The sequence below is a fragment of the Notolepis coatsorum genome (assembly GCF_963971535.1).
Source record: "Notolepis coatsorum genome assembly, chromosome: 14".
In the NCBI taxonomy this organism is placed as follows: Eukaryota; Metazoa; Chordata; class Actinopteri; order Aulopiformes; family Paralepididae; genus Notolepis; species Notolepis coatsorum.
In genome coordinates this window covers 1,217,671-1,238,786 of record NC_140178.1, presented here as the reverse complement: position 1 = coordinate 1,238,786, position 21,116 = coordinate 1,217,671, and the positions used below count along the sequence as shown (strand labels likewise).

The 21,116-nt window shown below is 49.3% G+C and overlaps 1 protein-coding gene across 1 annotated transcript in view; it reads right to left on the bottom strand.

The window, feature by feature from the left end:
* dock6 (dedicator of cytokinesis 6) overlaps positions 1-21,116 on the bottom strand; it is a 141,104-nt gene that overhangs the window by 68,651 nt on the left and 51,337 nt on the right. Inside the window, 9 exon segments of the mRNA XM_084328304.1 lie at positions 306-407; positions 2,717-2,892; positions 5,170-5,334; positions 7,339-7,570; positions 8,790-8,876; positions 10,416-10,517; positions 11,607-11,745; positions 13,524-13,594; positions 14,375-14,492. Of these exon segments, the coding sequence (XP_084184430.1) occupies positions 306-407; positions 2,717-2,892; positions 5,170-5,334; positions 7,339-7,570; positions 8,790-8,876; positions 10,416-10,517; positions 11,607-11,745; positions 13,524-13,594; positions 14,375-14,492 (1,192 nt within the window).

Genomic DNA, 21,116 nt, shown 5'->3' with positions numbered 1-21,116 from the left:
CTGAGAGGACGGCGTGTGGAGGACGATGCAGAAGACCGTAGTCGTGACGAGGTGGCTAACCGGCTCGATGAGCAGCAGACAGACAGAAGCAGCCGATGGACAGACAGGCATTGAGACATGAGCGCAGAGGCAGAGCAGGATGAGAGGAGGATGAGAGGGTAGGGAGGGATCTATGGAGGTGGGGGAGAGGGGGGAGGTGATCTATGGTAGAGGAGAGGGGGGAGAGGAGGGAGGGGGTCTATGGTAGGGGGGAGAGGGGGGGGGATCGGGGGGTCTATGGTAGAGAGGGGAGGGGGACTTGGCACCTGCTTGAGCTCACAGCTGGAGTTGGGGTTCCGGCGCAGTACCGATCTGGGGCCACCGGGGGCGTAAGCAGAATTTACCCAGGAGTGGGAGCGGTCTATACCCTGCCATGAGCCAGCACACACACACACACACACACACACACACACACACACACACACACACACACAAGCCCGCAAGAGGGAGGGAGATCACGATAAGGAGGAGAATCAAAAGAGAGGGAAGGAGGGAAGGAGAGAGGAGAGAGGGAATGAGAGAGGGAAGGAGAGGGAGTGAGGGAATGAGAGAGGGAAGGAGAGAGGGAGTGAGGGAATGAGAGAGGGAAGGAGAGAGGGAGGAAGAGAGGGAAGGAGAGAGGAAAGGTGAGAGGGAGGGAAGGAGAAGGAATGAGAGAGGGAGGAAAGGAGAGAGGAGAGAGGGAAGGATAGAGGGAGGGAGGGAGGAGAGAGGGAAGGAGAGAGGGAGGGAGGGAGGAGAGAGGGAAGGAGAGAGGGAGGGAGAGAGGGAAGGTGAGAGGGAGGGAGGGAGGGAGGAGAGAGGGAAGGATAGAGGGGGGGAGGGAGGAGAGAGGGAAGGAGAGAGAGAGGGAGAGAGGGAAGGTGAGAGGGAGGGAGGGAGGGAGGAGAGAGGGAAGGATAGAGGGGGGGAGGGAGGGAGGGAGGGAGAGAGGAAAGGTGAGAGGGAGGGAAGGAGAAGGAATGAGAGAGGGAGGGAGGGAAGGAGAGAGGAGAGAGGGAAGGATAGAGGGAGGAGAGAGGGAAGGAGAGAGGAGAGAGGGAAGGATAGAGGGAGGAGAGAGGGAAGGAGAGAGGGAAGGAGAGAGGGAGGGAGAGAGGGAAGGAGAGGGAAGGTGAGAGGGAGGAGAGAGAGAAGGATAGAGGGAGGAAGGGAGGAGAGGGAAGGAGAGAAGGAGAAGGAATGAGAGAGGGAGAGAGGGAAGGTGAGAGGGAGAGAAGGAGAAGGAATGAGAGAGGGAGGGAGGGATGGAGAGAGGGAGGAGAGGGAAGGAGAAAGGGAAAGAGAGAGGAGGGAGAGAGAGAGGGAAGGAGAGGGAAAGAGAGAGGAGGGAGAGAGGGAAGGAGGGGAGCAGGGAGGAGGAGGGGAGCAGGGAGGAGGAGGGGAGCAGGGAGGAGGGGAGCAGGGAGGAGGAGGGGAGCAGGGAGGAGGAGGGGAGCAGGGAGGAGGAGGGGAGCAGGGAGGAGGAGGGGAGCAGGGAGGAGGGGAGCAGGGAGGAGGAGGGGAGCAGGGAGGAGGAGGGGAGCAGGGAGGAGGAGGGGAGCAGGGAGGAGGAGGGGAGCAGGGAGGAGGAGGGGAGCAGGGAGGAGAAGGGGAGCAGGGAGGAGGAGGGGAGCAGGGAGGAGGAGGGGAGCAGGGAGGAGGAGGGGAGCAGGGGACAGAAGCACACAGCATAATTGACAGCATCAGTGTAATTAAGCCACAGCAGCTTGAGCCTCAGAGAGCGACTGCTGCTGTTGGACCAGGAGGGACGTCAGACGCGTGACTGATGCCGTTACCGTCAGAGGAGAGAGACACACTGGAGACTGAAACAGGATCAAATCATCATATAAAACACGAGGCGATCATCTGCGCCCAGGAGTTCAAAACGTGTAATCCCCATCTGATTGGATCAGATTTGTATTAATTAATTTCAACTCATTATGAATTATTGAAAATGGGGGACCCTGATGTAAACAAGACGAAAGTCTCTCTCTGGTCTGCATCCCCTTAACAAATGTGTGTATACTATGAAGGAATATACATGGAATATATATATATATACATATACAATATACATGGAATAAATATATACATAAATACAATAATACATGGAATATATATATACATATATACAATATACAGTAGGGGTGTAACGGTACACCAAAACCACGGTACGGTACGCACCTCGGTTTTGAAGTCAAGGTTCGGTACAGGTTTTCGGTACAGTGGGGGAAAGTTTAATAATAATAATAATAATGGATTGGATTTATATAGCGCTCTTCGTGACACCCCAGAGACCCCAGATCGCTTCACAGAGTCCATTATTCGTTCATACACAGTCATCCCGGTGGTGGTAAGCTACAATTGCAGCCAGAGCTGCCCTGAGGCAGACTCACGGAAGCGTGGCGAATGATCATCGCCTACGGCCCCTCCGACCACCACCAACATTCATTCACATGCATACGAGGCAAGTAGGTTAAGTGTCTTGCCCAAGGACACAACGGCAGTGGGATGGACATGGGCTTGAGCGGGATTCAAACCACCAACCCTTCGATCATTGGACGACCCGCTCTACCCCTGAGCCAAAGCCGGCCCATAAATATATACATAAATACAATAACACATGTAATAAATATATAGATAAATACAATAACACATGTAATAAATAAATACATAAATACAGTAACGCTCTCACCTTGCTGCCGATGATGCGCTGCACCTCCTCGTCGGGGGAGGCCGGGGTCGTGGCCATGAGGTCGGGGTTGGAGTTGCTGATGCTCTTGGAGCGGTTCAGGTACAGGCTGCTGGGTCGGCCCGTCGCCCTGGAGAGCGTGGCGGACTGGATGGGCATCTGGTAGGACGGGGAACCGGCTGAGGGAGGGGGGGGGGGAGATATTCATAGATACTATTAATCGAATGTATTACTCGTTGTAGTGCTCATGTGCGCTTCACAACGCTTCATCTCTTATCGTTTGCTTTTAATCATCGTGACAATGCAGTCATGCATCTGCCCCCATTGGAATACATTCAAAGTGAAAATGCAAAGTCATTCGTGATTGCCACCCACACTATAGTAATCTATACTATTCTTTATTCCACCGATTTTGCAAACACTACTCGTACCAGAGCGTTCGCGCCCCATACACGTGAAAGGTATCAAAACGACCGGCTTGCCTATGGCAACAGCGCTATTCAAACTCGGAAAGTTTCACCGCACCGTTTGGCTACGAATCGCCTTTAAACGGGAACATTTCGGTCCCATTGGAAATGCATTGCAAGTTAGAGTGCGGGAGCTGGAATAATTTTTTTTCCACTACCTTGGGTAAATTGCGAGAGTGATCTCAATTTTGGACGTAGAAAAAAAACAAACACATCAAAACGATGACACGGCTGTCGCCTCGCTCACAAAAATAAAAATGGAATTGGACATTTCTATCTCAACTGATGACCATTTGTTTGAAGGTTCTCCTCCCCATAGACAGCAATGTAATCCCACTCTAGAAATACAATGATTTTTGAGCTTTTTTCCCCTTCTGTTCCGATCGCCACCTAGGCCACAATTGTCGACGGAATGCCACAATATCGCACACAACCCTTCGCCTACTCGTTTAAGTGCTCATGTGCGCTTCACAACGCTTCATCTCTTATCGTTAGCTTTTAATCATTGTGACAATGCAGTCATGCATCTGCCCCCATTGGAATACATTCAAAGTGAAAATGCAAAGTCATTCGTGATTGCATCACCTGATGCATCATTGCATCAGCCTAACAGCTGTGTGGCTCATGGCTCATGATTGGTTCAGCCTAACAGCTGTGAGGCTCATGGCTCAGCTGACCTGCCAATGACCTCCCCTGGACTTAACCCTTAAGTTACCCTCTGTGTTGCAGTACTGAATTGCTTGACAGCGCCCTCTGTCTTGCGGGTTGTGTCATTGTACTCAGTAGGGATATCCTCTTTCATTGGTCGATGTTGACCACCTTTCATTGGTCGATGTTGACCAATCCCCCGATCCTTAGACCACGCCCCCTTAGGCCACACCCCCTCAGTGTATCTCTTGAACAGTTTGTCATAGAGACTTGCGGATTGTGCCATTGTACTTGGTAGGGATATCCTCTTTCATTGGTCGATGTTGACCACTCCCCCGATCATTAGACCACGCCCCCTTAGGCCACACCCCCTTAGTCCAGAACATTTTCAAAAACTCTGAAAAGTCCGAAATTTTTCTAAAACTCGGAAAAGTCAGAAAAATTTCAAAAACTCGGAAGTCGGAAAACTCAGGAAAATTTCAAAAACTCGGAAAAGTCCAAAAAATTTCAAAACTCGGAAAAGTCCGAAAAATTTAAAAAAGTCAGAAAAGCCAGACATTTTTTAAAAAACTCGGAAAAGTCTCATTCCTGAGTCGTCATTTTAATACGTTTTTTTTGTTTGTCATAGAGACTCGTGAGAGACCCTCTCCCGTTGGCCGGCGGTGCACAGGCGTCACCCACACTTTCACAATTTCCCCCGCGCGGAATTGTCTAGTTATTATTATTATTATTAAAGTGCTCTCCCCTCTGCATACTGGATTAAAGTGCTCTGATCGCTGGGTCAGATACAGCCTGGTGGGTCGGAGGTCAGGTACAATCTGGTGACTAACCAGTAGGGGGTGCTGATGGCTCGGCCGTGGGCAGGTGGAAGCAGTTGTGGATGTAGGAGGTATGGTGACTCACCAGTATGGGGTGCTGGTGGCTCGGCCGTGGGCAGGTGGAAGCAGTTGTGGATGTAGGAGGTATGGTGACTCACCAGTATGGGGTGCTGGTGGCTCGGCCGTGGGCAGGTGGAAGCAGTAGTGGATGTAGGAGGTATGGTGACTCACCAGTAGGGGGTGCTGATGGCTCGGCCGTGGGCAGGTGGAAGCAGTAGTGGATGTAGGAGGTATGGTGACTCACCAGTAGGGGGTGCTGATGGCTCGGCCGTGGGCAGGTGGAAGCAGTAGTGGATGTAGGAGGTATGGTGACTCACCAGTAGGGGGTGCTGATGGCTCGGCCGTGGGCAGGTGGAAGCAGTAGTGGATGTAGGAGGTATGGTGACTCACCAGTAGGGGGTGCTGATGGCTCGGCCGTGGGCAGGTGGAAGCAGTAGTGGATGTAGGAGGTATGGTGACTCACCAGTAGGGGGTGCTGATGGCTCGGCCGTGGGCAGGTGGAAGCAGTAGTGGATGTAGGAGGTCAGCAGGCTGTTGCGGCCGTGTTGGTCCTGGTTCCCCTCAAGGTTCTTGTGGATCTGGTTCACCAGCAGAGACATGGCCTCGAAGGCAGCCCTGCCCAGGTTCACTGAGGAGGGAGGGGGGAGGGAGGGAGGGAGGGAGGGGGAGAGAGGGAGGGAGGGAGAGAGGGAGGAGGGAGGGAGGGAGGGAGGGAGAGAGGGAGGGAGGGAGGGAGGGAGAGAGGGAGGGAGGGAGGGAGGGAGGGAGGGAGGGAGGGGGGAGGGAGAGAGGGGGGGGAGAGGGAGGGAGGGAGGGAGGGAGGGAGAGAGGGAGGGAGGGAGGGAGGGAGGGGGGAAGGAGGGAGAGAGGGGGAGAGAGGGAGGAGGGAGGGAGGGAGAGAGGGGGAGGGAGAGAGGGGGAGGGAGAGAGGGGGGAGAGAGAGAGGGGGGAGGGAGGGAGGGGGGGAGAGAGGAGGGAGGGATTGAGAGAGGGTGGAGGGAGAAGGAGGGAGGGAGGGAGGGAGGGAGGGAGGGAGAGGAGGGAGAGAGGGGGAGGGAGAGAGGGGGGAGAGGAGGGAGGGAGGGAGAGAGGGGGAGAGAGGGGGGAGGGAGAGAGGGAGGGAGGGGGGAGAGAGGAGGGAGGGATTGAGAGAGGGTGGAGGGAGGAGGGAGGGAGGGAGGGAGGGAGGGAGGGAGGGAGGGAGGGAGGGAGATACATCTTTATTTCCACAGAGTACATTACTTTCCCAGTAAATGCTTTTTTGGGGGTTCATTTTTGCACATTCAAATAAAAAAGGTGAATTTGTAAGATACTAATCGTGTTATCAAGCGTGTAACTTAGACAACATTATCACCTGAGCGTGTCTGCGCGGACAGCAGCTATCTTCATGTATGTTCGCAGTATGTGATCAATGCGCTACATTGATCCGTCCATGAAGATAGAAAAGTGACGGAAGGTATTCCTGTCCGTTGGTTTATTTTTTTATTAGAACCTAACGTCAACTCTGTCTGTCCAACAGATGGATACTAATAATTTAAAATGAATTAAAAACAGAAGTCACAGTAGATCAATGTAGCCGCATAACGTTCAAGTTTCTTTAATAGTTGTCATACAGAAGTACAGAATACTTTCATACAAAATGCTTCTTACTGTTACGCTCCAGAGACTGTGCTAGACAAGATAGTATCAAATAACATAGTATAGCATGTAATTTAGAAGTAGAAAATGAGGTCACAGTGTTCAGTATAGACATATGTACAATGTTCGATGCAGAATAGACGTAACTGAGTTACTATATAATATACAATACTATGCAGTGTACTAATGTACAGTACTATATAGTGCAAAGCAGAAATGGGATGAGGTACAATTTAGGTACAATTTACAGTAAGGTGTACGAGTTGTAGTGCAATCCTTCATCAATAAATATAAAGTGTGGGGAGTGGGTGCTACAGTGTGTTTGTTTAAAGTGAGTGTGTGCTATAAAGTGTGTGGAGTGGGTGCTACAGTGTGTTTGTTTAAAGTGAGTGTGTGCGTGTGGATGTGTGTGCTATGTGCGTTTGATGGTTGTTGTTGTGTAGTGTTCATTGTTCGTTTAGCAGCCTGATGGCCTGGGGATAGAAGCCCAGTTAAAGATCAAAGTAAGCGCTCTACAGATATACAGTACATTTAGTCAAATGTCCGGTGTCAGTGGGAACACCTCATCACCACGGCAACCCTAGTTAAGGTTAGTCATGGGTAGGGTTGGGCACCGAGAACCCTTAAGAAGATGTTTGCATTTAGATTTTTTTTTTTTTTTTAATTTGTTAATTAATACCCTAGTTACAGTACAGCAACCAAATTAAACTGTATCAAGTCAACTGACAATGTGAATAGTATGAAAAAAAGAAAGGATTTTTCAAATAAATCTTTTCTCTCCTGCGAAATAAGCCGTGACCTGTTTTGACCTTTGCACCTCAGAGAGAATCGGAACGGAGAATCTATTTAGAACAGGAATCGAAACGGAGAATCGGAATCGGTTCAAATCCAAACGATGCCCAACGCTAGTCACGGGGAGATTCCTCATCACCACGGCAACCAACCCTACTTCCCCGGCGGTGGAACAAAACGAAGCCTGCGCCCTCTCGCTCACCGATCTGGCCGGCGATGACGGGCGGGTAGACGATGAGGAGGATGAGTTTGCTGAGCAGCTGGTGCAGGAAGCGCACGCAGGTGTCCAGCAGGGCTCCTCGCAGGGCGGCCATGCTGGCCTTCAGCTCCCCCTCCATGTTGGCCTCGCTGATGATCACGTCCTTCAGCCGGAAGGGGAAGCAGTACTCCTCGAGCACGTAGACCAGCGTGAAGAACTTATCCAGGTGGGGGTCCTGACGAGACACCCGGGACGTTATTAACACATTATACTCCGTCACTGCAGAGTGGAGGGACTGAGAGACCCATGTTACTGACCAGACACTCTATATCAGTGATGACTGTTTACTGCAGAGTGGAGGGACTGGGAGACCCATGTTACTGACCAGACACTCTATATCAGTGATGACTGTTTACTGCAGAGTGGAGGGACTGAGAGACCCATGTTACTGACCAGACACTCTGTATCAGTGATGACTGTTTACTGCAGAGTGGAGGGACTGAGAGACCCATGTTACTGACCAGACACTCTATATCAGTGATGGCTGTTTACTGCAGAGTGGAGGGACTGAGAGACCCATGTTACTGACCAGACACTCTGTATCAGTGATGACTGTTTACTGCAGAGTGGAGGGACTGGGAGACCCATGTTACTGACCAGACACTCTATATCAGTGATGACTGTTTACTGCAGAGTGGAGGGACTGGGAGACCCATGTTACTGACCAGACACTCTATATCAGTGATGACTGTTTACTGCAGAGTGGAGGGACTGGGAGACCCATGTTACTGACCAGACACTCTATATCAGTGATGACTGTTTACTGCAGAGTGGAGGGACTGAGAGACCCATGTTACTGACCAGACACTCTGTATCAGTGATGACTGTTTACTGCAGAGTGGAGGGACTGAGAGACCCATGTTACTGACCAGACACTCTATATCAGTGATGGCTGTTTACTGCAGAGTGGAGGGACTGAGAGACCCATGTTACTGACCAGACACTCTGTATCAGTGATGACTGTTTACTGCAGAGTGGAGGGACTGGGAGACCCATGTTACTGACCAGACACTCTATATCAGTGATGACTGTTTACTGCAGAGTGGAGGGACTGGGAGACCCATGTTACTGACCAGACACTATATCAGTGATGGCTGTTTACTGCAGAGTGGAGGGACTGGGAGACCCATGTTACTGACCAGACACTATATCAGTGATGACTGTTGGAATGTAGAGCTATTTAACAATTATTTTAACAATGGAGAGAGAGGAGGCTGTGATGGAGAGAGAGGAGGGTGTGATGGAGAGAGAGGAGGGTGTGATGGAGAGAGAGGAGGGTGTGATGGAGAGAGAGGAGGAGGGTGTGATGGAGAGAGGAGGTGTGATGGAGAGAGAGGAGGTGTGATGGAGAGAGAGGAGGTGTGATGGAGAGAGGAGGTGTGATGGACAGGTACCTGTGTGTGCACGGAGGAGGCAGCCGTCACCTCCACGCTGAAGACCCCCTTGTGATTATCCACCCACTTCATGCCTGGCAGCTGGACCTGCAGACAACAAGGAGGATGATGTAACCCTGCCCACACCTGGACCCCCCCTCCCTAACCCTGCCCATACCTGTACCCCCCTCCCTAACCCTGCCCATACCTGTACCCCCCTCCCTAACCCTGCCCATACCTGTACCCCCCCTCCCTAACCCTGCCCATACCTGTACCCCCCCTCCCTAACCCTGCCCATACCTGTACCCCCCTCCCTAACCCTGCCCATACCTGTACCCCCCCTCCCTAACCCTGCCCATACCTGTACCCCCCCCTCCCTAACCCTGCCCATACCTGTACCCCCCCTCCCTAACCCTGCCCATACCTGTACCCCCCCTCCCTAACCCTGCCCATACCTGTACCCCCGCTCCCTAACCCTGCCCATACCTGTACCCCTAACCCTGCCCATACCTGTACCCCCCTCCTAACCCTGCCCATACCTGTACCCCCCTCCCTAACCCTGCCCATACCTGTACCCCTAACCCTGCCCATACCTGTACCCCCCCCTCCCTAACCCTGCCCATACCTGTACCCCCGCTCCCTAACCCTGCCCATACCTGTACCCCTGCCCATACCTGTACCCCTGCCCATACCTGTACCCCTGCCCATACCCTGAGGACGGAGAGACAGATAAAACAGAACTCACGTGGGGCGTGAGGACGGAGAGACAGATAAAACAGAACTCACGTGGGGCGTGAGGACGGAGAGACAGATAAAACAGAACTCACGTGGGGCGAGAGGACGGAGAGACAGATAAAACAGAACTCACGTGGGGCGAGAGGACGGAGAGACAGATAAAACAGAACTCACGTCGGGCGAGAGGACGGAGAGACAGATAAAACAGAACTCACGTGGGGCGAGAGGACGGAGAGACAGATAAAACAGAACTCACGTGGGGCGTGAGGACGGAGAGACAGATAAAACAGAACTCACGTGGGGCGAGAGGACGGAGAGACAGATAAAACAGAACTCACGTGGGGCGAGAGGACGGAGAGACAGATAAAACAGAACTCACGTGGGGCGAGAGGACGGAGAGACAGATAAAACAGAACTCACGTGGGGCGAGAGGACGGAGAGACAGATAAAACAGAACTCACGTCGGGCGAGAGGACGGAGAGACAGATAAAACAGAACTCACGTGGGGCGAGAGGACGGAGAGACAGATAAAACAGAACTCACGTGGGGCGTGAGGACGGAGAGACAGATAAAACAGAACTCACGTGGGGCGAGAGGACGGAGAGACAGATAAAACAGAACTCACGTGGGGCGAGAGGACGGAGTGACAGATAAAACAGAACTCACGTGGGGCGTGAGGACGGAGTCACAGATAAAACAGAACTCACGTGGGGCGAGAGGACGGAGAGACAGATAAAACAGAACTCACGTGGGGCGTGAGGACGGAGAGACAGATAAAACAGAACTCACGTGGGGCGTGAGGACGGAGAGACAGATAAAACAGAACTCACGTCGGGCGAGAGGACGGAGAGACAGATACAACAGAACTCACGTCGGGCGAGAGGACGGAGAGACAGATACAACAGAACTCACGTCGGGCGTCAGGACGGAGTAACTGGGCGGAGGTTTCTCCACGGAGACGGGCAGAGTGAAGGACCCGGTCCGGAGCCGGCCGTGCTGCATCAGGGGGATCCACTGTGGAGGAACAGAACCAGAACCACACTGTGACCATACAGAACCAGACAGAACCAGACTGTAACCAGACAGAACCAGACAGAACCAGACAGAACCAGACAGAACCACACTGTAACCATACAGAACCAGACAGAACCACACTGTAACCATACAGAACCAGACAGAACCACACTGTAACCATACAGAACCAGACAGAACCAGACAGAACCAGACAGAACCACACTGTAACAACACAGAACCAGACAGAACCAGACAGAACCACACTGTAACAACACAGAACCACACAGAACCAGACAGAACCACACTGTAACCACACAGAACCAGACAGAACCACACTGTAACAACACAGAACCAGACAGAACCAGACAGAACCACACTGTAACAACACAGAACCACACAGAACCAGACAGAACCACACTGTAACAACACAGAACCACACAGAACCAGACAGAACCACACTGTAACAACACAGAACCAGACAGAACCAGACAGAACCACACTGTAACAACACAGAACCAGACAGAACCAGACAGAACCAGACTGTAACCAGACTGTAGAGGAACAGAACCAGACTGTACTGAGGGTGTTCTGAGGGTGTTATGAGGGTGGTGTTAGGTGGTGTACGCTGTACTGACGGTGTAGCCCACGGGCGTCTCCAGGGGGGGGCGTGTCTAAAGGTGGTGTTAGGTGGTGTACTGACGGGCGTCTCCAGGGGAGGGCGTGTCTAAAGGGTGGTGTTAGGTGGTGTACTGACGGTGTCTAAAGGGTGGTGTTAGGTGGTGTACTGACGGTGTCTAAAGGGTGGTGTTAGGTGGTGTACTGACAGTGTCTAAAGGGTGGTGTTAGGTGGTGTACTGACGGTGTCTAAAGGGTGGTGTTAGGTGGTGTAAGCTCCAGGGGCGTGTCTAAAGGGTGGTGTTAGGTGGTGTAAGGTGTACTGACGGTGTCTAAAGGGTGGTGTTAGGTGGTGTTAGGTGGTGTACTGACGGTGTAGCCCACGGGGCGTGTCTAAAGGGTGGTGTTAGGTGGTGTACTGACGGTGTAGCCCACGGGGGCGTGTCTAAGGGTGGTGTTAGGTGGTGTACTGACGGTGTAGCCCACGGGCGCCTCCAGGGGGGTGCTCTGCTTGGTCTGACAGCTGATGTGGTAGAAGGTGAACAGCAGGTGGTGGTTGTCCGTCAGGTTGGCTGGAATCTTCATCTTCATCTCCTCGTAGAACTCCGGAGACCTGAGGAAGACGGTTAGAGGACTATGTGAGAGGAAGAGGAAGAGTTGGAGGACTATGTGAGAGGAAGAGTTAGAGGACTATGTGAGAGGAAGAGGAAGAGGACTATGTGAGAGGAAGAGGAAGAGTTAGAGGACTGTGTGAGAGGAAGAGTAACCAGGGCATCTGCAGGTTTTTCAACAAGTTAAACGTAAGACTTTTTAAGAGCTTTTTAAAAGCACCCAGGAGCACGATGTAATACTAACTTCACAACCGTACTGATAAAAAAAAAAAAAATAAACACATAGCGACACTGAACTGACGGCTGCACCGATTTTTTAATTAACTTGCGTTCCGTTACAAGCGTTCTCTACCTTTTTAGGCCTAAGATGAATTATTACCCCACAGATACCCTGGTAAAGGTGGAGACAGATGTACAGTGTGAGAGTCTTACTTGTTATGGAAGGTGACAGTCTTACTTGTTATGGAAGGTGTAGTGTCCGCTTGTCGCTCCCCAATGAATCGACAAGCGTCCACGATGCACCCGCAATTAATTATCTTACTCAGTCCCAAAGTTTGTGATGTAAATATGGAATGTCCCAAGTTGCTGCTGTTTACAGGGTTTATTGTTGTCCAAAGGTGAATGATGGTGAATGAAGGGTTAAATCAGAACAGTTGTCAATCGCTCCATTGTCAGTTCCAAACGGTGAGACAGGTAGAAAAATGTATCCTCATCACAGGTGCATGGGATTACAGTAATTAGCTAGGCTATTTATAGAAGAGGGGCTATAATGGAGGCGGTGAGCCCTCTAGTGTTCAAACATAAATAAGACACTATAATAATAATATTAATAACCAAAACACTCATATGGCCTTTACAGAAGGTGACAGTCTTACTTGTTATGGAAGGTGACAGTCTTACTTGTCGTGGTAGATGACAGGAGTGTGTGAGAGAGTCTTACTTGTCACGGTAGATGACAGGAGTGTAGAGAGAGTCTTACTTGTCGTGGTAGATGACAGGAGTGTGTGAGAGAGTCTTACTTGTCACGGTAGATGACAGGAGTGTAGAGAGAGAGTCTTACTTGTCACGGTAGATGACAGGAGTGTACGAGAGAGTCTTACTTGTCACGGTAGATGACAGGAGTGTACGAGAGAGTCTTACTTGTCGTGGTAGATGACAGGAGTGTAGAGAGAGAGTCTTACTTGTCACGGTAGATGACAGGAGTGTAGAGAGAGTCTTACTTGTCGTGGTAGATGACAGGAGTGTAGAGAGAGAGTCTTACTTGTCGTGGTAGATGACAGGAGTGTACGAGAGAGTCTTACTTGTCGTGGTAGATGACAGGAGTGTGTGAGAGAGTCTTACTCGTCACGGTAGATGACAGGAGTGTACGAGAGTCTTACTTGTCGTGGTAGATGACAGGAGTGTGTGAGAGAGTCTTACTCGTCACGGTAGATGACAGGAGTGTACGAGAGAGAGTCTTACTCGTCGTGGTAGATGACAGGAGTGTACGAGAAGAGTCTTACTTGTCACGGTAGATGACAGGAGTGTGTGAGAGAGTCTTACTTGTCGTGGTAGATGACAGGAGTGTACGAGAGAGTCTTACTTGTCACGGTAGATGACAGGAGTGTACGAGAGAGTCTTACTTGTCACGGTAGATGACAGGAGTGTACGAGAGAGTCTTACTTGTCGTGGTAGATGACAGGAGTGTACGAGAGAGTCTTACTTGTCACGGTAGATGACAGGAGTGTACGAGAGAGTCTTACTTGTCACGGTAGGTGACAGGAGTGTACGAGAGTCTTACTTGTCGTGGTAGATGACAGGAGTGTACGCCTCTTTCATGAACTCGGCACAGCTGGACTTCCCGAAGATGACCTGTTTGATGATGACAACAGTTTTTTTTTTTATCCACTTTTTCTCCCATTTTCTATATTTTCTCCCATCCCAATTTCGTATCATCCAATTCAACCCTCCCCTGTCACGAACACTGTTTCTTGCCTCCCACAAGCCGGCTGCAATGTGGACTAAGTCATACATAGCACAAGTCCCCTCCGGTACTTGAGGTAACAGCAGTCGCATCTTTTCACCTGCGCAGCTCGATCTCTCAGTGGCGAGGAGTAACGCGTGGGAGGCTCACGCTGCCCCCGACACTTCCTGATTCTACTGCGCAGGCGCACCAACCGACCTGTAGGAGTCGCTGTCCACAACGCCTGATCCCCACCCATCAGTTTCCCACCCCCTAATACGGCCAATGTGTATTAGTACGGACGACCAGCTAAACTGAAAGCAATGTGGAGCGCTGGGATCGAACAGGCAAGCCCAGCGTCTCCGTCATTCGTGGCGAGCGCCTTGCCCACTACGCCACGTAGCCGCCCCCGATGATGACAACAGTTTATAAAGGGTTGAGTCCCTCTTTTGGCCAATAGGGGTCACTCTTCTCACATCACACACATTTAGAAGGTCATCAGCGTTTAAACCCAGGATCAAGAGATCTTCCAGCGAGTCCCCCCGCCCTGAGACGGTGATTAAAATACTAGAAGACATTGTTTTGAGGGAGAAGACCTCAGGAGAGAGATGTCATTGCCACGAGAACACCGTTGTCTGGGGGGGGGGGGGGTTGGAGTATCCTAGCCTGTGATTGGTGGAGCCACTCACCGGCATGGCCTGACTGGGGTCCTCTCCTGCCATGAACTGGACCTTCACAGCGATGTTGCGGACCGAGCCCTGACGACTGCTGAAGTTCAGGCTCTGTGGGTAAACATACAGCAGGTTCCTGGGGGAGAAGAACACAGCGTGAGGCGGCAGACGTGAGGAAGACGGCAAGAGGGACAAATAATCTGTTGACCGTGATGAGAATGAAGGGTTCAGACACACTTGGTCTCACAGTAGTATTGGTCTGTGTGTGTGTGTGTGTGTGTGTGTGTGTGTGTGTGTGTGTGTGTGTGTGTGTGCGCGGTAGGGCTGGTCGATAAGGCCAAAATGTCATATCTCAATATTTTCTTATTTTTTACTGCATAATGGTATCTCATCATCATCATCATATCTGATGGTAGGGCTGGGCGATACTTTCCTTATTTTCGATGGTATTACTAGGGATGCACCGATCCGACTTTTTCAGTCCCGATACCGATACCTGGGTTTGGTATCGGCCAATACCGATACCGATCCCATACCCATTGTCCAAATTCTTTTTACAAAAAAGTTTTAAAAAATAAATAATTGTATCCACTGCAGCTGACCAGTGGGAGGCATAGTCTAGCAACGTTCGAGACAGCGGAGGGGAGAATTGGCGAGGCGAAATTGGGATGGGGGAAAAAATTGAAAAATAAGGAGAAAAAGTGGATTAAAAAAAAAGAATTGTAATGGATCACAAGTGTGTTTTTGATTTGTTGTAAACAAAGACAGAAAATAAACTTCATTCATTCAATTAATAAACTGTATGCCTCACTGTCACTGTGTGGAAGAGACTGGGATCATTCTTTTGTGCAACAAGGCAACATCAGGCTCGACTTAAAACATTACTTTCCTAACTTAGTGAAACTAAATGTAACAAATTAACACAGATATAAATGTACTGAATGGTTATTTCTTATTTTATTTCGTATAAATTTTATTTTTTTAAATGATATATATATAAAAAAAATAACGATACCCGATCCAGCTATTTTACTGATATCGGCGGCCGATACCGATACCAATATCGGAGCATCCCTATTAATAGACTGTGGCGGGCTGCCACAGTTTTATAATGAACCAAATATTTTTTATTAATAAAAAAAAGGAAAAAAAAAGGTTTTACATTTTTTTTTTATATAAAGTTTGCCAATAGGGATGTATCAGTAGTATTGGCAGTGGTAGTATTCGTAATAGTAATCCAGTATCTTTTTTTATTTTCTAAAAAATAAACCAGTTCAACACAGGTAACCACAATTATTTTTTTTTAAACATTCCGGGGGGACATGTCCCCGGACCCCCCTAGATGGACATGCCCCCGGACCCCCCTAGATGGACATGCCCCCGGACCCCCCTAGATGGACATGCCCCCGGACCCCCCTAGATGGACATGCCCCCGGACCCCCCTAGATGGGCGGAGGTTCACAAAACCCTGTGGGAAACACTGTACACTACTATACAATATACAGTTACGCTATATGTAACTATACTATACAAAAACATACATTTATGTTTTTTTAAAGTGACCGTTGAGCTCATGTTTCACCACGACACTGCACACACACACACACACACACACACACACACACACACACACACACACACACACACACACACACACACACACTGCACACACACGTCCAATATAAGACAAGTCAACTATAAACATCAGACTCTGCGTCGTTGTGACCCGATGCCCCCCCCCCCCCTTCTTCACCAGCGAGGAGCAACGACCGCGGCTTTGCATCATCAGACCCACGACCTCTCCGGCTGGCAGACAACAACCTTTGAACTCAGGGAAGCAAACAGAAGCCTCCAGAGACGACGGTCCGGTCTCTCTCTCTCTCTGTGCCCCTGTGTTCTGTCAGGATGTGGTCGGGTGCCCTGCGTCTGCTCTGTGCCGCCGTGTGTTTGGGAGGCTTCTACGCCAGTCCTGTACCGAGGTCAGAGGTCGAGGTCGCCCCGCTGGAAGAGGTCAGCGTACCGAGGTCAGAGGTCGAGGCCGCCCCGCTGGAAGAGGTCAACGTGATCGTCTACGGCGTGATGCAGTTCAGCGGATCGCTCCGGAGCGTCTACGACACCGTGGAGGCTAAGATGGCGCGGATCGGCCGATCTCTCAGGACCCACGAGGAGACGCTGCAGCGGCTGGGGAGGGTGACAGAGAGCGGTGATGTGATGTGATTGGCTCTGTGGTTTTAGTAATGCCCGCCTCCATTCTTGCTACCTGCAGGGTGGAAGGTTTGTCCAGAAGATCACTAATCAGCTGAAGCCTGATGCGGTTCCCTCGGTCTTCGACAGACAGACCGGCGTTAGCTCTCGGGACTCGGGAGAGGAGGCTCAGAGAGCGGCTGGATCTGCTGCAGGTGAGGGAGTACTCAAGCTTATACGAGGACTTTTTATTTAATTTGATTTCAAACCTTTACTTCAACTCCTAAGACAGTGAGGTTACCCTCGTATACAGCGACGACGAGCTTACAAAACAAGACACAGTTTATCAGCAATTTCATACATATAGGCACAATAAATAAGACTAGACAATTCCGCACGGGGGAAATTGTGAAAGTGTGGGTGACGCCTGTGCACCGCCGGCCAACGGGAGAGGGTCTCTCGCGAGTCTCTATGACAAACAAAAAAAACGTATAAAAATGACGACTCAGGAATGAGACTTTTCCGAGTTTTTAAAAATGTTCAGACTTTTCCGAGTTTTTGAAAATGTTCAGACTTTTCCGATTTTTTGAAATCTTTTAGACTTTTCCGAGTTTTTGAATTTTCCCGGACTTTTCCGAGTTTTTGAATTTTTCTGACTTTTTCTGACTTTTCCGAGTTTTAACTTTTTTTCGGACTTCCGAGTTTTTAAAGTTTTCGGATTTTGTTGAATTTTTCTGACTTTTCCGAGTTTTTGAATTTTTTTTGACTTTTCCGAGTTTTAAAAAAAATCGGACTTTTCCGAGTTTATGAAATTTTTCAGACTTTGAGTTTGTGAATTTTTTCAGATTTTTCCGAGTTTTAGAAATGTTCTGACTTTTCCGAGTTTTTGAAATTTTTCTGACTTCCGAGTTTTTACAGTTTTCGGATTTTGTTGAATTTTTCTGACTTTTCAGAGTTTTTGAAAATGCTCTGACTTTTCCGAGTTTTTGAAAATGTTCTGACTTTTCCGAGTTTTAATTTTTTTCGGACTTTTCCAAGTTTTAGAAATTTTTCGGACTTTTCCGAGTTTGTGAAATTGTTCTGATTTTTCCGAGTTTTTGAAATTTTCGGACTTTTCCGAGTTTTTGAAATTTTTCGGACTTCCGAGTTTTTGAGGTTTTCGTATTTTTTGAATTTTTCTGACTTTTCCGAGTTTTAGAAAATGTTCTGACTTTTCCGAGTTTTTGAAATTTTTCTGATTATTCAGTTTTGGAAATATTCCTGACTTTTCCGAGTTTTTGAAATTTTTCGGACTTTTCCGAGTTTGTGAAATTTTTCTGATTTTTCCGAGTTTTTGAAATGTTCGGACTTTTCCGAGTTTTAGAAATGTTTCTGACTTTTCCGAGTTTTTGACATTTTTCTGGACTAAGGGGGTGTGGCCTACGGGGGCGTGGTCTAAGGATCGGGGGAGTGGTCAACATCGACCAATGAAAGAGGATATCCCTACCGAGTACAATGGAACAACCCGCAAGTCTTCTTCTTCTTCTTTAGAATTTCCGGCAGTGTAGACGCATCGTGGCGTATTACTGCCCTCCGCAATTATTTTGATGAGCTCTTCTTCTTCTTCTTGTTTCTTCTTTTGAATTTCCCGCAGGTGTATTACTGCCCTCCTCAGCTCTTATACTACGCTAGTGGTGTGCCATAGTTAGGCCTCTGGTAAACCAACTTTTGATTGTTTACCCTCTTCTTCTTCTCATCTTCAAAACACACCATCTCCTTCTTCGGTTGCCCATCCAACCCGCAAGTCTCTACGACAAATGGTTCAAGAGATACACTGAGGGGGTGTGGCCTAAGGGGGCGTGGTCTAAGGATCGGGGGAGTGGTCAACATCGACCAATGAAAGGTGGTCAACATCGACCAATGAAAGAGGATATCCCTACTGAGTACAATGACACAACCCGCAAGACAGAGGGCGCTGTCAAGCAATTCAGTACTGCAACACAGAGGGTAACTTAAAGGTGCTATGCATTATAAATGTCATTTTTCAGTCTCTAGCATTGTATTATAGTAATAGGAGTTCGTATCAATGTGTTTTTGGGCCTAAATACTATATTGGCGAATTCCTCAGCTACAGCCCATCCCCTCTTTGCCTCTAGTAAATCAGGTCATGTTGATTTGACGACCTGGTGCACGTCACAGGGCGCTGTTTATAGCGCACGGTGATGTGATTGGCTCTGTGGTTTTAGTAATGCCCGCCTCCATTCTTGCTACCTGCAGGGTGGAAGGTTTGTCCAGAAGATCACTAATCAGCTGAAGCCTGATGCGGTTCCCTCGGTCTTCGACAGACAGACCGGCGTTAGCTCTCGGGACTCGGGAGCGATCGCTAGCTACTTAGCACCAGCCGGGGCCGGCGTTAGCAACCGGGAGCGTCGTTGAGCATTCAGCCTGCTGGCTACCTAGATCCACTTCAACCAGCGTCGCGGAGCATTCAGCCTGCTGGCTACACAGCTTGTCGGTGTGCTAATAGCCTCTGCAAGCTAACGGTAGCTGGCTACACAGCTTGTCGGTGTGCTGGAGCCTCTGCAAGCTAACGTTAGCTGGCTACACAGCTTGTCGGTGTGCTGGAGCCTCTGCAAGCTAACGGTAGCTGGCTCCAGGCTATTAGCACATCGACAAGCTGCTGGAGCTCCCGACGCTCGGCTGGTTGAAGTGGATCTAGGTAGCCAGCAGGCTGAATGCTCCGCGACGCTCCCGGTTGCTATCATGTGCAGGTCCTCTTCTCAGACCTGTGTGGCAAAGCACTGCACACGCATCATGCAAGCTACACATCGCTGCATGTTGATCAATGGTGGCCCACTCGGTGCATCACAGTGGGCTACTATTGTGCTAACAACAACCGCGGTGTCCGGCTTGTCGGCCGGCATGAGTGCTCGATTTGGGGTGGTTCTCTCCTCCTTGTGTGCCCCCGTTCTCGCGGGTGTCCTGCCGGGGAGCTTGTGGACGCGACAACAGCGGCGGCCGTAGCGTTAGTTAGCTCATAGCTATTGTGTACCACTAGCGTTACGGCGGGCTCGAGCACCCTACGGCTGCCGCCGTTGTCGCGTCCATGGGCTCCCCGGCAGGGTACCCGTGGGGACGGGGGTGTACAGAGAGGAGAGAACCATTTTGTGTCGGACGTGCATGCCGGCCAGCGAGCCGGACGTCGGGATATGTTGTTAGCACAATAGCTACCAAGCTAAGCTATGTTAGCTTCTAACGGTGTATACACAATATGTACAACGACACAATGATTTACATTATTACAAATATGGTAACGTGGTTGTGGCTTTTACAAATAGTGGTAACATATATATAGATAGACAGTACTGCTACATCTCTATATTTATGACATACCATATTTGTATTGCTACAGTACTGCTCAGTACTGCTATGATGGAGACCAGAGAAAGACTTTCGTCTTGTTTACATCAGGGTCCCCCAATTTCAATTCATGGTAACATATTATATATATATAGATAGACAGTACTGCTACATCTCTATATTTATGACATACCATATTTGTATGTAACCTGAAACCTAATCTCTGACGGGGAGATGGGCGGAGCTATTTGGTGGGTGGCTGTCACTCAAAGTCTGGGTGGAGCCAAGCCAATAATAGCCTGCTTTCATGAGGCTGAAAAATGCTGGTTTTGAGTACAAGATTAGAAATATAAAACAATGATTATTTTTGGAATAAAAATTACAGATGTGTTACATAGACTCACAGGAAGTGTGTAAAGTTGCCCAAATAGTGCTAGGAATAGCAGTGCATAACCCCTTTAAGGGTTAAGTCCAGGGGAGGTCATTGGCAGGTCAGCTGAGCCAGAGCCCTGAGCCTCACAGCTGTTAGGCTGAACCAATCATGCATCAGGTGATGCAATCACGAATGACTTTGCATTTTCACTTTGAATGTATTCCAATGAGGGCAGATGCATGACTGCATTGTCACGATGATTAAAAGCAAACGATAAGAGATGAAGCGTTGTGAGGCGCACATGAGCACTTCAACAAGTAGGCGAAGGGTTGTGTGCGATATTGTGGCATTCCGTCGACAATTGTGGCCCGGGTGGCGATCGGAACAGAAGGGGAAAAAAGCTCAAAAATCATCGTATTTCTAGAGTGGGATTACATTGGTGTCTATGGGGAGGAGAACCTTCAAACAAATGGTCATCAGTTGAGATAGAAATGTCCAATTCCATTTATTTTTCTTTTGTGAGAGAACAGACAGCCGTGTCATCGTTTTGATGTGTTTTTTTCTACATCCAAAATTGAGATCACTCTCGCAATTTACCCAAGGTAGTGGAAAAAAAATTATTCCAGCTCCCGCACTCTAACTTGCAATGCATTTCCAATGGGACCGAAATTTTCCAGTTTAAAGTCGATTCGTAGCTTCGCCAGGTCACCCACACTAAAAAGAGTATAGATTACTATATAGACTAAATAGACAATAAAAGATTAGCTAAGACAGTTACAAGACTGTATTGGTCCTCATTTGTGTACTTGTACGTCTGCCCTTTAACTCAGATTTAGTAACACTGGATGAAAATTGTACTACAGA